The sequence below is a fragment of the Nomia melanderi genome, chromosome 6, assembly GCF_051020985.1.
Source record: "Nomia melanderi isolate GNS246 chromosome 6, iyNomMela1, whole genome shotgun sequence".
NCBI lineage: Eukaryota > Metazoa > Arthropoda > Insecta > Hymenoptera > Halictidae > Nomia > Nomia melanderi.
The window spans coordinates 15,785,098-15,801,217 of NC_135004.1; the positions used below are offsets into that span (position 1 = coordinate 15,785,098).

General features: G+C 40.8%; 3 protein-coding genes and 1 pseudogene across 8 annotated transcripts; 3 read left to right on the top strand and 1 right to left on the bottom strand.

Annotated features, from left to right (window-relative positions):
- The first annotated feature begins 640 nt into the window (after window positions 1-640).
- On the top strand, window positions 641-2,887 carry LOC116430150 (uncharacterized). Its single transcript, XM_031983896.2, has 4 exons — window positions 641-815; window positions 1,270-1,567; window positions 2,240-2,449; window positions 2,512-2,887. The coding sequence occupies exons 1-4, from the start codon at window positions 716-718 to the stop codon at window positions 2,561-2,563; spliced, it is 660 nt and encodes a 219-aa protein (XP_031839756.1). The 5' UTR covers window positions 641-715; the 3' UTR covers window positions 2,564-2,887.
- Window positions 2,888-2,922: 35 nt separating this feature from the next.
- On the bottom strand, window positions 2,923-8,817 carry LOC116430149 (arylsulfatase B). Of its 6 annotated transcripts, none has more exons than XM_031983895.2 (9): window positions 8,697-8,817; window positions 7,709-8,006; window positions 7,211-7,384; window positions 5,647-5,859; window positions 4,997-5,246; window positions 4,605-4,784; window positions 4,033-4,302; window positions 3,565-3,838; window positions 2,923-3,255 (listed from the first exon to the last, which is right to left on the bottom strand). In XM_031983895.2, the coding sequence occupies exons 2-9, from the start codon at window positions 7,859-7,861 to the stop codon at window positions 3,078-3,080; spliced, it is 1,692 nt and encodes a 563-aa protein (XP_031839755.1). In that variant the 5' UTR covers window positions 7,862-8,006; window positions 8,697-8,817; the 3' UTR covers window positions 2,923-3,077. The 6 variants fall into 6 exon arrangements, with proteins under 6 accessions (XP_031839755.1, XP_031839754.1, XP_031839753.1 ...); XM_031983894.2 differs by lacking the exon at window positions 8,697-8,817 and adding an exon at window positions 8,322-8,598 and having other exon boundaries at window positions 7,709-7,977; XM_031983893.2 differs by lacking the exon at window positions 8,697-8,817 and adding an exon at window positions 8,322-8,598.
- A 450-nt stretch (window positions 8,818-9,267) lies between these two features.
- On the top strand, window positions 9,268-14,883 carry LOC116430148 (uncharacterized). The gene is made up of 5 exons (XM_031983887.2): window positions 9,268-9,358; window positions 9,746-10,298; window positions 11,051-11,387; window positions 12,147-12,513; window positions 12,911-14,883. Exons 1-5 carry the CDS (start codon window positions 9,302-9,304, stop codon window positions 13,409-13,411), a joined length of 1,815 nt encoding a protein of 604 aa, XP_031839747.2. The 5' UTR covers window positions 9,268-9,301; the 3' UTR covers window positions 13,412-14,883.
- Window positions 13,704-14,861, top strand: LOC143174611 (uncharacterized; annotated as a pseudogene).
- Window positions 14,884-16,120: the final 1,237 nt, after the last annotated feature.

Below are 16,120 nucleotides of genomic sequence, written 5' to 3' on the forward strand. Positions count from 1 at the left end.
TCGGCATTTCGATGAGATAAAATGTTCAGATTTGGAAGACTGAGTCGTGGAGAAATGATTTAATTAGTCGAACAGTGAGAGATCGGCACGTAGTTTTCTTTCTTTCTATTAATTAAGCAGTTGGTTAAAGGGTTAAAAATGTATCGATATAATCACCGACGCTCGCGTTTTTAGTAACTGAAATTTAGCCGATCAATGTGTTGAGAACACCTTGTCATGAATGACAAAAATTGACTTCAACCCTTTCACCGCTACGGATGACTATAGTTACCGACCACAAAAATGGAGTGAACCATTAAGACAATATAAAAAATAACAAAAATACGTTCATAGAAAAATTACAAAGACATTGCCATGAATACAAATGATTTCTTTTAGACAAAACAGCCGCCGTAGCGAAATGATTGAAGAAACAACTCAAACGACCAGGTATATCAATTAGCGTTACACGTAGATTTGTTCTTGAATATTTACAAAGTTCTAGAAAATCATTCGCTGTTCAGATCGACGTTCAAGAAAGTTGGTAACCTGTTCGTCACAGGTTCAGATTTTGTGTCCATAAGCTCTCTTTATCTGTACGATCTGTTTAAATACATGTACAAAACCGCAATGCTCGGTTATAAAAAGACGGAGGAGGAAATTGGCTGGCACAATACAGAAAGTGACATTCTGTCATACGTGTCCAATACTATTCTAAATAATAAAGGAAAGAAAAATGCAATTACTCGCGTTCGTTGTACTCGCGTTAACATCGAGCACAGTTCGTGCCATCCAGATTATCGAAAAATATCCGCACAGCGAGGAGAGCGATGCAGGTATGAGAGATACATTGTTATTAGCTTCTCAGGAAATTGACGTATTCGGTAATAAGATCAATGAACGGTTTTTGGTATTTTGTCATCGATCTACGGATAATTTTTCTGTTTTCCTATGACGAAAAAGGAATAATCAGTTTCTCTTATAATATCTCGCGAATTGTACATTTTATATAAAATATAAAATATAATATATAATATATAATATAAAATTCGCCAATATAAAATATAAAATATATAACATAAAATTCGCGAGATATTATAATTGACAAAATTTAATTGAACGAAGTGAACACAGTTTGGAAATAAATTTAAAGTGATAATGATTTTCTTTAGACACATAGAGAGGACATTTCGATGAACTCAGTAGCAAAATAGAAAATAAAGCCAAACTTCTCTAGGCCAGAGTTCAATATTATCGAAGAATCAATTAGTTTGTTTAATTTTGTTTTAGAAACTGATTCGATAGAATGTACAAGAGATACGTGGACTGATGTTAACAAGGCAAGGCATTTGGCAAAATGCAGACCACGTGAACGTTTGATTACTTTAAGGCCTGATCCCGGGTACGACTTGTATCCTAGCATGATCCTAGTGAACAGGTGCCATGGAGCCTGCCACCATACTTTGGAATGTCTTCCCATAAAAACGAAAAAAAAGGAAGTCATTGTGTACAAGACAAAGATAGATTATTATAAGCAGCAAGGTTTCACGTGCGATGTCGTTTACGTTGAAGAACACACAGAGTGCAGGTGAGATGGACAAATAGAAGTAGATGAAATTAAGATTAGAATTCGTTCGAATAGATTCGACGGAAAGTAGATTGGAATTCCTCGAAATCGATTGAAAGGAAAGTAGATTGGAATACTTTCGAATAAATTCGAAGAAAAGTCGATTAGAATTCTCGAAAATAGATGAAAAAAAGTAGATTAGAGTTTTCCAGGATAGATTGGGAAAAAAAGATAGTTCCAAATTTTTTAAAATTAATTTTGAAAATTCAACTCATTTTGTTCGGAGTTCAGATTCATTGAGACACTGAATCACGATGATCGCGATTGATATCAGTGGAAACCAAACCGACACTGTACAGAAAATGTTGAAATACTATTTCCTTGATGAATCATTGCCGAACGGTCGCTGTAATAATTAAACCGGAGTGACTAATTAAAAATGAAATGTATCAAGATTACTATACTTTACTGCGAAAAAAAACAAATTGTTAAAATTCTATCTCAAATGTTAAGTTCAGATATGCAATTTATGTTGGAAAATCATTGAAAATCTCTTTGCCACTTTGTTTCTCAACATTCTCTCTATACCTCGTCATTTCTGAAAATGTTTCTTCCAGTTCTTTGTTCTTCAAACTTTCTACGAGTTTTTTTTCGCCAACATTTTTCGTGTTGACAGCCAATTTGAATTTTCAGATGCGGCTGCAAAGTGATGAAACGTCATTGCAAGGAGAACCAAGTGTACAACGAGCAGAATTGCTCGTGCGAGTGCAAGGACGAGAAAGCCATGCGCGACTGCAACAATCAGGAGAACATGATGTGGGACAAACGCGAGTGCAAGTGCAGCTGCACCAAAGAGGTGGAAGAATGCTCGACCGGATTAGAATGGGTTCCATCTTTGTGCAGGCAAGTTCAAGGTCACTCGCCGAGCACGAATAAAATCTGACTGCGTTCCTTTTGTGTTTCAGATGCGCCAAGGTGATGCCGTATTGGATGGAGAATAGTATGAATTACACATAGATCTCCGACGAAAAACAAAGAATCTGTCGAAGGTAATTACGCTAGCTAGGTTTCGAATTTGCCTGTAATAAAAGGAAACAGAATTTACTCTGAAATTGTTTCTTCCTTCTTTTTCGTCATCGATAGTTGTACAAAATGAAAAAATCATGAATCGAAACGTGCGTCCGTTGCGACTGCTTCTTCGCAATTTCCATTTCCTAAAGCGGATGTTTCAATTGTACGTGTTTCTAAAATGATTGTAAACTACTCATTATTGAATATTGGGTTGTAGCATAAATGCATTCGAATATATTTCATGTTCTTGTTTTTTTTGTGTTATTAGCTTAATGGAACGGTACAATAACGGAACTACATTTAAGTCGATCAAAAATGGCTTCCTGTTTGTTATGATTGTACAATAAATCGCAATAATTTGCAGTAATTCGCAAATGTTCTTGCGTCTTTAGAACGTTAGAAATATTTACGTTGATCGCAACACTTTGGTCTATAGTACGTTGTCCATCGTCGTGCACCGTCACATAGCTCCCACCAACGACGCCTCGAAGGAGTTCAAGTGGTCCCCGAAATTGGTCCACGTGTGGTCCCAGAAAACTGGATTCGCTTTCTGGTCCCAAGGAAGATTCCCGGGGTGCACCGACGAGTCGTTCAGCCTTTGTATCTCCTCCCATAAATCATTGACAATCTCGGGGAACCTTGAACACGGTAGAAAATGACGATTAACCCTTTGCGGACGAATGTCGACATTTCGGCGAGATAAAACGTTCATATCTGGAAGATTAGGTCTTACATCTCATCAGAAAATCTTCAAATATTTCCAATGAAAAACTTCCGAGTGCAAAGGCTTAATAATTACAAAAAAGAGAAATCCGGAATGGCTAATTTGACGTGTTTGATAGTTTTAGTATTGAATTATAAAATATGTTACGTTAGAAAATATTATTTTATCATATCATCAAATTGTTCGATCATTACGCGTTGCGTATCGTTTAAAGTTCACTCACAGCTTGGCGATGTTATTGCCCTCGCAAGGATCTCGACGGATGTCGAACAAACATGGCGCCTTCAAGGGTTTGCAGGGCGGCAGAGTTTCATTCCTCGGTGGACACTTGACCATCACCGACGACTGGAGTTCTCGAATCCTCTTCGGCGCCAATTTCAGACCGATGCTGGCTACTGCTCGTCCCGCTAGACTACTTATCACTCGCGGCACATCGTAGGCCCATTCTCTACCCGATGGACCATACCAACCGTCCCATTGTCCTTCGTAAGTGGATCCTGCCAACAGTCCACTTACTCTAGATACCATCCATTTCGAAACATTACTATCCTCAGTACAGTTTACATTAGTTAGGATCTCCCTAGAACATATTGATCTATAGGAATTTCTTCTACAGGGAAATTTCTTGGAACTTTGGGAATTTCTTTTGAGCTGCTTCTTACATTTGAAACCGTCAGAAACTAGTGTCTACCTTTAATCAGCTTGTAATCGCGATGAGTGATCGCCGAGATGCCATAAATGTTGTCGATGTTGTGAAGCACAGTTTTCCGGGGCGACTCGTCGTTGTTCTTCAAAGCGTCCCACAAATTCATTCCGTCGATGCTCAAGTCCCACGGATTGCCGCCGGCAGCGTCCAACAGAGTAGGCAGCCAATCGGTGACATGGAACATCTGGGAACCGAGTCTTCCAGGTTCTGGCAACAACTTCGCAGACCATATGAATCCAGCTCCTCTCACGCCACCTGATTGATCAATTGAAAATTCGAATCGATTTACTCGTTGACACTTAGTTAATCGCCTAATAAGCTAATTGGCACGGATATGACGTGCATCGAGCATTTTTGCAAATAACGTGTGATAATCTTCAATTCCAAGCAAAATGCATTTGAAAATTGATTAAATAAGGAATTAAGTCAATCGTTTGGAAGGTAACATTGTTGATAAGAAAGTGAGAGTTCTTGTAATCAGTTATGCAGCGACTTGTGTCGAAGTAGAGAGATCTTATTTGATTAGTAGAATGTTAACTTTGTCACGGTTGGATCACCTTCCCATAGCGTGTTCTTTGCACCCCTCAGCGGCCAATTAGACGCTGCGTTCAAATTGAAACCTGCCGGTGGACCACCGTTGTCCGTGGAGAACACTATTATGCTGTTCTCTAGCATCTGCTTCTTGCGGAGCGCCTCGACCACGAGGCCGACGGATTCGTCCAGCTTAGCTAGCATACCTGATAATCATGGAGTAATTTATAGTGTTCTACCTATATAGAAATGTTACTTCGTTAGAAAGTGTAATATATTCCAAGGTAGATATGTACATCTCGTCAAACTTATTCAAACGCTGTACAATTATACATTTGTATCAAATTGAAAATCCTATCCAACGAATTCCTGACAATTTCTATTAATTCGCGAATTGAAAGTACTTTTTTTCGGTTACCAGCGTATCGGCGTCGATTATAATCCCGAATGTCGCTGAATCTGGCGACCGAAGGGTCAGGTGCTGGCAGGGGGTTGTAGGGATTGCCGGAGTGCACGGCAGCGTGAGCGAGGTAGAGGAACATGGGACGAGACGTGTTGTGAGCGTCGATAAGTTTCTCAGCTTCTCTGGTGAAAATATCGGTGGAATATTGGCCGTGGAGGTCCCATGCTGGTTCTAGGCCCCGTCTCATGTCCAGGCCCCAATAAGGCTGCCATTAATATACACAATTTTCAATATCAAAAGTGATTTGAAAAATATAGAGTTTCACTAGAATACTGTAGAAATTAGAGAAATCTACTGTTACAATTTTTACAAGAATTACATTGAGTTATGACTGATTCGTTATGAAATGGAATTATATTTAATACGAGACCATTTTTATGTTCAAATATGAATTATATTGAAGATGAGACCATTTTTATATTCAAATATGAATTATATTGAAGATGAGACCATTTTTATATTCAGATATAAATTATATTCAAGATGACACCATTTTTATATTCGAATATAAATCATATTCAAGACAAGATTATTTTTATATTCGAATATAAATTATATTCAACATGGTAAAATCATGTTCAACATGAGATAATTCTTTCACATACGCTTTCAACCGCGGTATGATCGAAATAGTCCTGATGACCACTCCAGAAGCCAAGATGAGAATCGAATCCCCTATAGGTAGGTGTATATTCCTTCGTGTAGAAGCCCAGATGCCATTTCCCTACGATGTGCGTGTTGTAACCAAGTTCCCGCAGATATTCCGGTAGAAGTTTCTCCCGAAGAGGAAGACCCCTCGGCTCGGCGCATTTCAGAACCTATTTCATGTGGTTCAATGTTAGACGCTCTCAGTTTTCTACGTTCATGTCGGCGATCATGTGTAATCTGACGTGGTAAAATTATTCATACAGCAGTCACGCGATTAACCTACACCGCCGAGCGAAAAATCAAGTAAAATTACTGACGAAAGTAGAGGAATCGCATAAATTACAGCGTCGCTTTTCAACACGTTCCTTGTCGTGATAAAATGACTATCAAAATCATTCCACCGAGAATACGCTGATCGGTGCATTCTCTTATTGCACTTGGACAAATGAAATCGCGAATTTTTAGAATTTTTTACAATTCTGAATCAATAATTTTAGATTAGCTGATAAATCTAGGTGATTTCTAGTATTAAGTTTTGTATTGTAGTTTTTTAGTTCCAAAAATCACCTAGAAATCACCTAAATATTCTGCAAACTTTCGTCTTGTGCCAATTTTGTTCAGCGAGGACATTGCTTTCTCCTTTGTTGACACGAAAATCTCTGGAGTTCGATCGTTACATTAATTAATTAATTTTCCTCGAAGTCAATGTGAAATTGTCGCGACTGAAATTCAACTAGACTTCGTTCCCCGATGAAACTTTTGTAGCACAAGTGGTCCAATAGAGGGCATAAGCTACTGCAACCCATTAATCTCCGCGCGCAACGCGTAACGCTGTCAAACGACGACAACAACAGAACAATCGACGGTCTGACGTTCACCGTTCGTTAATTCCGTCTCAAAGTAATGTCGGTCTACTTATTTGTAAGCTCGTTGTGCGTTCATGCGATCAACAGTGCGGACTCTCGTTTGCTACCCCTGGCAGACAGCGTTCCACTTAAACAGTAGACCGTCAACAAAACTTCTTCGGCGCGCGTTCATTTTTACACTAACGTTATATTTAATACATAACATTATTTAACACGTTCTCGGACGTGAATGGTGTAGCGATCACTTTGCGATGCAAAATGACATGAATGCTATAACATTGAAATTTCTGAGCCACATTGTCATGAATTTCGACATTTTGTAATTATTATGCACTAACCCTTTGAACTCTCTAGGCTCCAATATCAAATATTTTAACGAATCAAAGAAACTACCCTAAAATTATTAGATTTTCCACGCATCCAAATTTTATACTAAGGAAAATAAAATATCTAAAGAATGTTACAGTATTTATTTTCACTAGAGATACCATAAAAATTAGTCGCAGTTGCTGATAAATTACAAAACCATCTGGAGTGCTAAGGGTTAACTATCCAAGTACGGCATTTGCATTTTTCCTATTCTTGCGGCTCATTAAAATTTCTACTACCGAACGCTGTTTGCCAGGGTTCCTATATTCCAGCCCTGTTTACGTACTCCATGTTGCATTCCGATGTTGATGGGATGCTTGCCGGTCATCAGAGCGCTGCGAGATGGTGTGCAGATCGGACTCACGTAATACTTGTCCAGAATAATCCCGGAATACGCGAGTGCGTCGATGTTCGGCGTCGGGACCTGCCCAGAACCGTGAAAACCGACGTCGTTCCATCCCTGCGAATTTCTTTAATTTTCATCCTTCGACTCGTGAATTCTATCCATTCTTTTATGAAACCAGTTTGATAGAATTTAATTAATCAATTTATAGACTGTCCTGTGACTGATAAGATTGAAGTTCCTTAAATATAATCTATACGCAATCCATAAATTAATAGCCGATTGTTCTACACGGAAGATAAATAAAAATCTTCATTCAAAGACTACTGCAATCTAATTATTATAGAAAAAGATATTAAAAAGATAATGGCATCTAAACCAACGACTGACAGCTACTGCAAAACGATCGAAATCACTAAGAGTCGTAAAAACGTGTCTCACCAAGTCGTCCGCCAAAATAAACACAATATGCGGTCGTTCACTGGTTGCTACACAATGGCAAGCAATCGAAACTATCAGTGAAAACCACTGCACCGCTTCCTGGTTCCCGATCATCCTGCAGGATCTCAGACTGCGACTTGGCCTTGCGAACATCCGCAAACTAGTTTCCTCGCGGGGCTATTGTTTTCGTCCATTTAACGTCGCAGTCTCTAAGGTTCTCACACGAGCACTTTCTCGAATTTTAATCGATCGTTGTATACCTCCGACGCCTAATTATCAGGTAGTAACATAAATGCGGCTGGAAGTAAGAACGTCTTAATTTAGAGGATTCAGCTATGACTTGTCGCAAACACTCGTAACTGTAACGAACGAGACGCCATTTCTAGCCAAAAAACACTATTATTCCACTGTATCCCGAAGCTACCAACGAACAACGTATTTATGTTACAACCCAGTAATCTACAATGAAGTACGGTAGAACGTCGCTTATCATAACCAGTATCGAGGTCACGTAACACTGTTTACACTTCAAGACACGTATCAATCGACAAATAAAGTCAAACTAATCAATTCATTCGAACGGTACAGTCACGATTAATAATCATCTTTGCACCTTCGGTTTTCCTCGACGAGAACCCAAGAAATCGACTACAGAAACCCGGTTACTCGAAATAATAGACGTTCTACTGTATCGAAGAATCCGCGAGTCGTCCTCTAATTTGAATCCGGGGAAAAGTGACGCGGCACCGAGCAAACGAGCGCGACGCGACGTCCGCTTTCTCTTCCGTTCGAAATCAGCGCGAGAGACCGAGCACTGGGGCCAGCGGCCGGTGCTCAACTGTCTCGAACATGTCTCTTTGATGGTGGGGCGAAGCCTGGCGGCTTTGATGATCTGTCTACACCGCCGCTGGAAGGACGAGATACCAAAGAGTGTCGGTCGTTGACACCGTGAAATTTGAATCTAATTATCGCTAACTCGCCGTAGCACCTCGAGGAGAAGCTCCGCCTCGCCGCGGCCGCCGCCCGCCATCTTGTCGGTGTCACGCGGTCCGTCACGCCATCCGCGCCGCGCGAAAATTGCACGCGCCGTCCGAATGGAAATTCGTCGATTTAGATGATTATCTGAATAATGGACACCCCGTATAAATGCGGCTGGCATTCGACAATGGTGTTAGTGTCCTCTTTGCTTCCCGACCGTGGCGAATAACAATTCAGTTTCCCTCGAACGATCGGCGATTTTCTGGGTCGCTTTGGAAAACTGGAACGTTTTTAACGGGCAATTTGTCCGACCGATTTAGAACGATCTTAATTGCCGAGGAGACCGTTTAGGATGTTTTGTTGTCTAAGAAGCTTCACGCACGGCCAAGATTGAATTTTATTACCGCCACTTGACTCTCCGCTGCGCCGGGGCAACAAGGATTCAATTTGTTCCATAGGGTTCCAGTCGATCGTGCAGCAGAATTAGCTGCTGCCTTGCATTCGAGGCGGACTCCGTTAATTGCACGGCATTAACATAACCAGTTCGCGAAGGAGGCTTAAATCGGAGACATGAGCGGAGGCGGCTGGGACATTGTCTTGCCGGTCTCCGCGCTGATGATCAATGCGACCGCGGGAGGCAAGGTCACTTACGATGACTTGGTCGAGGGAACGGTATATAGATCGCGAAACTTCATTAATGCCGAATCTTCTTCGTTCTTTAAACTCGACGCGTTCCTTTAACGCGTTGACTGCCGATCACTTCATGATGTGTTCGTAATTACTGCCTCGCCGTACAAACGAGTTTTTCCCAGAAGACTTACTTTTTATAACAAATACGATTGAAAAGTGGTTATAAAACATGATTATGTATATCATACTGATTACTAAGTAACATTTAGACCTTTCGAAGCATCACTCCACTCACACCGATGCGAGATCAGCAGCGAACGTGATCTAGGAACTCTAACAAACAAAACTAAGCAGAACAAGGAAGAAGAAATCAGTCATAATTTCTAGCAATTCATAGACTCAATGAAGTGTACAGTGTTACATTTTCAGATCAACATCTTCCGGAGTTGCATAACGTTCGACAGAAGCAACGCATTTCTGCTGGCCGGCGAGTACGATGATTTCCTGCGACGATCGAGCCTCGAGGACACACCACTGGCTCTGATCGCGGAATCGAAATTCTCCGCGTTCGATCTGTTCGCTTCGAGCAGATACTCGTACACGGTTTTCAAGCGGCACAACTTCGTGCATCTGCTGTGGAAGCTGAACCAGTTCGCGGTGATCGCTTCTTCGCAGCCCTTATTGAGGCAGTTGCTGCAGAGGATAAAGGACTCGACGTGGTCCAACTTCAACGGCTTCCATGTTCTGATCGACAGGAGAACCGAGGAACGCGGCTGCGCGGATGCTTACAGATTCCTGTGGACCGCCTGGGAATACGACCTCATCAATTCGATTTTCTTGTGCGTCGATCCCGCCGAAGGAATCGTTGTCTACGCTTACGATCCTTTTTCCGGTAGAGCGCCGGATGGCTGGCAAGCCGCCGGCTATTTTAAAGGGCGAAGCGGACATCCTTGGGTACTTTTAAAGAGGAAATATCAAGATGGTATATACGTTCGGCTCACTATGAAGCGCTAAATGCATTCTTTGAAGTATGGACGGAGATTGAAGTCGCATAGACGTCTGTAAAATGTCGCGAATTTTGGAAACAATGGAATCTTCGTTATATGGTTGACACTATTGCTGTGTAGAGATATTGAAACGAGTAATAAACTTTTCTATCTGTTGCTGGAATATTTAATATTAGAATGTTACTAGAATATCTTAAGTCATTTTGAGATCTCCATACTTAAAGGTTGAAATGTAAAAACAGATTATATTTGAACTGTAGTGCAGAGTACTTTCTAGGACACGTCTCTTTTAGATAATTATTTAAACATACTTGAAATTTCTACTACTATGTTACTATCAATTCCTGACAATCTCCAACCATTCAATTCACTTTCAATCCGAAAATGTAACTTCCGTTCGAATTTAACTTAGTCCTTTGCGGACGAACGTCGACACTTCGGCGAGATCAAATTTCCTTATTTGGAAGAGTAAGTCGCAAACCAATGATTTTATTACTCAAACAGAGAGATCTGTGTATAATTTCCTTTCTTTCTATCATTTAAGCAATCGATGTATAATTTAACTGCATCTGCTGAAGGTTTCGCATATTTCAAAGAATCTTCGTCCGCGAAGGGTTAATCTACTGAAATCACATCAGCAAATAAACTTCTCAAACTTTCTTCCCAAATCCCCTGTTACTCTGCTTATCGAAGCGTCCGAATCTAACTTTCATGAACAATGTCGTAGGGATGCAGATGTGTGAGAACCTATGGTTCGACAAGACCAAGGACCTGAACGGGTACGAGGTCAGAATGCACGCGATCGCGTACGAGCCTCATCTGAAGATAGACCTTGATAAGCCAGGTTTGGACAAATTCACCGGCGACAACAGCGAGATCGTGAAAATAGTGTTCGACAAGCTGAACGCGACCCTGAACGTGGCCGTGCATAATGGCAGCGAAGCCTACGAACTCGGCGGCATCGGGTCGGACGGGACCATGGTGGGAATGTTGGCGGACGTGGCCTCTGGCCAGGTGGACATGGGCATGAACGTGAGAACGTTGCACGCGATATGGAGGATCGGGTACTGGTTCCTGTTCATTTCCACACGGACAAATAGAGCAGGTTTCACTGGGAAAGCCTCGTTTTCAGGAAAATTCCTTTGTGAACGTAACACTGGAAGAATTGACACATTGATTGACCCTTTGAACACTGTAGGTTCTAGTATTGCACCAGTTATAAATTCTATACAATTCTATCCAAAAGATTAACAACATCTTTACATTATTTTCATATATTTCAGTGTTATAACATTTCTCAGACCTTTTGTTTTCCTTCTCAGTACGAGATTTGGATGTGTGGAAAATTTGATGATCTTGGGGTAGGTTTTTTGAGATTCATTCAAATATTTAATGTTTTAACTGGTTCAATATTGGAGTTTACAGAGTTCAGAGGGTTATGATAAAAGTGGTTGATGGAGAAGATAAGGGTGTAGATAAAGAAGATGAATCGTTTACTGTTATGATGTTTGAATTTCATTTTCAATCTTCAAAGTGGCTATTTTTGAAGCATTGAATGGTGTTAGCTCGTTTCCACGTAGAAGATGAGAATTGAGTTTTCTGTGGTCTGCGGTAATTAATTTGAAATTGATTCGCTACGTATATTTTTTATTCGTTTAGTATATTTACAGCTAAAAATGTAGGAACTTCATTTTCAAACTGCAAAGTGACTACTTCTAAAACATTCAATGGTGTTAGATAATTTCCACGTAGAAAATGAGAATTGAGTTTTTAATGCTCTATGCTAATTAATTTGAGATTGATTCTCTACGATGACTGTTCAGGAACACCTACCCGCACGGTCAAGATGGGCTTTGCGTTATCACGCGGCGATCGGGGCATATTTCGGAGTACATTAAGATCCTATCTTTCATATCACCGGAAGTGATCATAGGAAACATCGTCGTCTTCGTGATCACCCTACTGGTGCTCGCTAAATACCAAGGCTTCCAATCGGCAAGCTTGAACGTGATTCGCTTGCTCACCTGCGTGTCTATGCTCCGAATGCCGCATCACACCGCGTACAGAATTTTGCTCAGCAACGTGTTATTGCTGATTCTCATCGTGAACACGTTGCTGCAAAGCCATTGGGCCTCTTTGCTCACTGCACCTGTGTCTTTGCCGAATATTAGGACCGCAGAAGATCTCAAGGTAAAACAATTATAGCATAATATTATTAGAAATAGAATTGGCAATGAGTCATCCATGGATTTAACTAATTATAATTGATAAAATTAATAAAATTTAATAAGTTCAATAAAATTAATCATTGATTTGACCCAAGAACATCGTAAAATTGAAAATCCAATATTAAATTCTATATAATGTACGAACACATGGAACATCGAAATAAAATAGTTCACTTAATTTATACAAGCTATTTCTTTATTTATCGAGAAAAATATTCTCGAGTGCAAAGGGTTAATTAATCACTCGTCTGCGTCTTAGTCTCCCAAATATTCGTTTCATCGAACTATCGACGTTCGTCCGCAAAGGGTTAATTTCTCATTGAAAATTTCTCCACCCTAATGTCTTTGTTTTTGATCAGGCGTCGAACTACAAGATATACGGGTCCTGGTACTACGCGGAATGCATACACGACCCAAAGCTGCGAGCCCGTTACCACGGCGTCGACAATTATCGCGAATGCAAAGAGCAAGTGCTCCGAACTCCTTCCACCGCGTGCCTCGACGATTGCCTGCATCTGTACGTGGGCCTGGACACGAAACGATTCTACCGGTCCAGATGGATACAGCACAGCGTGCAGGTGTACCCGACGAGGGAGAATTGGCCGTTGTTCAATCGAGTCTCGTATCTGATACGCGGCACGGTGGAGGCCGGTCTGGTCAGGATGTGGAAGAAAGCGAGTCTGCGACAGATATACCTGAATTGGAAACGGAGGCAGCTGGACGACAACAAGAAGTTCCGGACCGTGGAATTGAAGCACATCACTTTCGGATTTTACATACTTGGCGTCGGGAATACTTCCGCCGCTCTCGTTTTCCTCGTTGAGCTGGCAATTGGAGCATACAGGCAGTGCAGGGGATAGGATTATTGAATGGTAATGAAAAATGATAATCTATTAGTATATTTATAGCTGCGAATGTAGGAATTTCATTTTTGAACTTCAAAGTGACTATTTTTGAAGCGTTGAATATTGAGATCATTTGCACGTAGATGAAACTTGAGTTTTCTGTGCTCTATGGGCCGAATTCTGTTTCGTAATCATAATAAAATTTATGCAGTATGAAATTAATAATATTAACATATAAACACAAATAAAAATGTATTCAATAGTTTTAATAGTTTTATTGAAATATATTTTGTAATTTGAAGTTACAATGACGTTGAACGTAACGCCTTAATGTCATTCGTCGTTTTGCAATAAAAAGTTGAATAAATCAATTTAACCCAGTCTATTGATGCGTGACTTCAAAGTCACACGGGCTTATAGAGGGTTAATTTGAAAAAATTAATGAAAAAATTTACCCTACTGAATTGCTTTTACCTTTAAATGGTACAATTGTGATGCTACAAATATAGAAAAAATTGTTAAATAGAGGTTGCAATAAAATAGAATGTCGAGTCTGACTCATAGGACTGCTAATGGTTAATAAACATGGATGCTCGCGTAAAATAATCTAGTCGTACAATCGAAGTGAATTTCCTTCAACCCCAAACAGAACGTTATCGCGAAGTTGTGTCCAAACATTCGGTCCATCCGCTAAAATCGTAAACCCATTAAAATAGTCACAATTAGAACAGCAAACTACACTCCGAAACTACCGTGTCCCGAGGAGCTAAACCGTTTCCAGGTCAAACTAACTGCGGCAGCCTGGACTTCCCGAAAACAGGGACACTGGGGAGACACACGATAAAAGCTGCGGGTCTGCACATCCCTCCGAGCCTGACGATCGATGCCAGTGCAGAGGGTTCCGCGAAATTGGCCGGGGTGGACGGGACGGTCGTCGGACTGCTTTGGTCGAAACTGAACGTCAGCCTGCAATTAACTGGAATCACGAATAGCGCCCATTACCACGAGTTGCTGCCGTCAGTGGCCAACGACGTCCTCTTAAACAGCACATCTTCAACGAGCCGGACATGTCCACCACGTATCCCCATCTAAACTCGAGGATAAGTATCTTCGCGAAATACCCGGAGAACGAGGCGACACACGAGAAGATAAACTTCGTGAATCCCCTATTCATCTTAGCAGTGATCCTGGTCCGCCTAGGCACCGTAGCGTTCATCTGAATATTCACCGGTCAGGACATCGCTGAAGCTAGCCTAGAGGTGCTAAGAATGACTGTAGGCAACTCGATGATAGAGTTTCCTTCAGGATCTACCTGATCGTGTCCCTGCTGTTCATGCTGACTTCGAGCTGCCAGAGCAACCTGTCGTCTTTGCTGACGTCGCCTAGTCCGAAGCCTGGGCCTCGGGGGCTCTTTGGTGGCGTTCCTCTTGGAGATCGCAACGTGGAGATCGCGGAGGATCGTTGAGAGGAAGGGCGAGAGGTCGGCCATGTTTGCTTTCCTGCCCTGACGAGAGGATTCTTCTGTTCAGAGAGATTTATTGTACTAATTAGGAGTTGTAACACTGGGACCGCACAACAATCCCGCAAACTGTGTTTCTAACGCTAGACTCGTGGCACGTCGGCCATGTTTGATTTTCTACTTTAATTCTAGTTCCTTTGTTTTGTAGATTATTACGATACCGCTAGATTTAGGGAACTATGTAGATAAAGTAGCACCGCGCGTGAAAAATATTTATATGTAGCACCATCAGGATGATCTCGAAGTATCCTAAGATCGATGATAATAAAAAGTAAAATGAAAGAATTCAGAATACAATGGATCAACGATAATCACATGACGAGAGATGAAACCTACTGGAGACAGGATTCGCAACGGGGGGTGCATTGAAGACTATCTTATAATTGGTCAATATTTTATTTATTCCTTCACTTTAGTTTAAACAATTTGTTCATTCGAAGGATCTCGTAAATCCCAGTAACTGAATATGTTATAGTAAATACGTTCCTTTTTACAATTTATACCATATACACAATAATAGTAGTAGTAGTAATAATCATAATAATAATAATAATAATAATAATAATAATAATAATAATAAAATTAATAATAAAATTAATAAGAATAATAATAAGAATATAATGATAATGACGATGATGGTGAATAATTAATAATAATAATATTAATAATAATAATATGTATAATAATAATCATCAGATTAATCATAATGCAAGCCTAAGGCGCAAAACAAACAAAACGTAGAGTATACGACATAGTGAAACCGCCTCCACTTTTTAGCTGACGGTATTTACCTAGTTTTTTTTTTCTTTTATCTACGCAATTTACAAACCGTTTGTCAGCTGCGCATAAATCTCTCTTCACCTACCCATCTCCTTCACCCTTCTTTTTGCTCCGTCACACGATTCCCTCCCCTCTCTCCCTCTCACCCTCTCGTAGTCTCACTCTCTCTCACTCACACCCTCTCATTTTCTCTTTCTCCACCGTTCACCGCTGTCAAAAGGGTCGTCTCACTCTCACCCTCTCACTTTCGATCTGCTTAAGCTGAGATTACTATAAAATAGATAAAAAAAAACAAAAAAGAAAGAAAAGAAAAGCACAGGGCAGAGAACATCGGGGGACGACTAATCGGACGCGCGAGTGTCTCGTCGACCGCCATCTTGCTTCTACGAGGGAACCATCGCGAATTCGCCTAAGGACGCACGAGA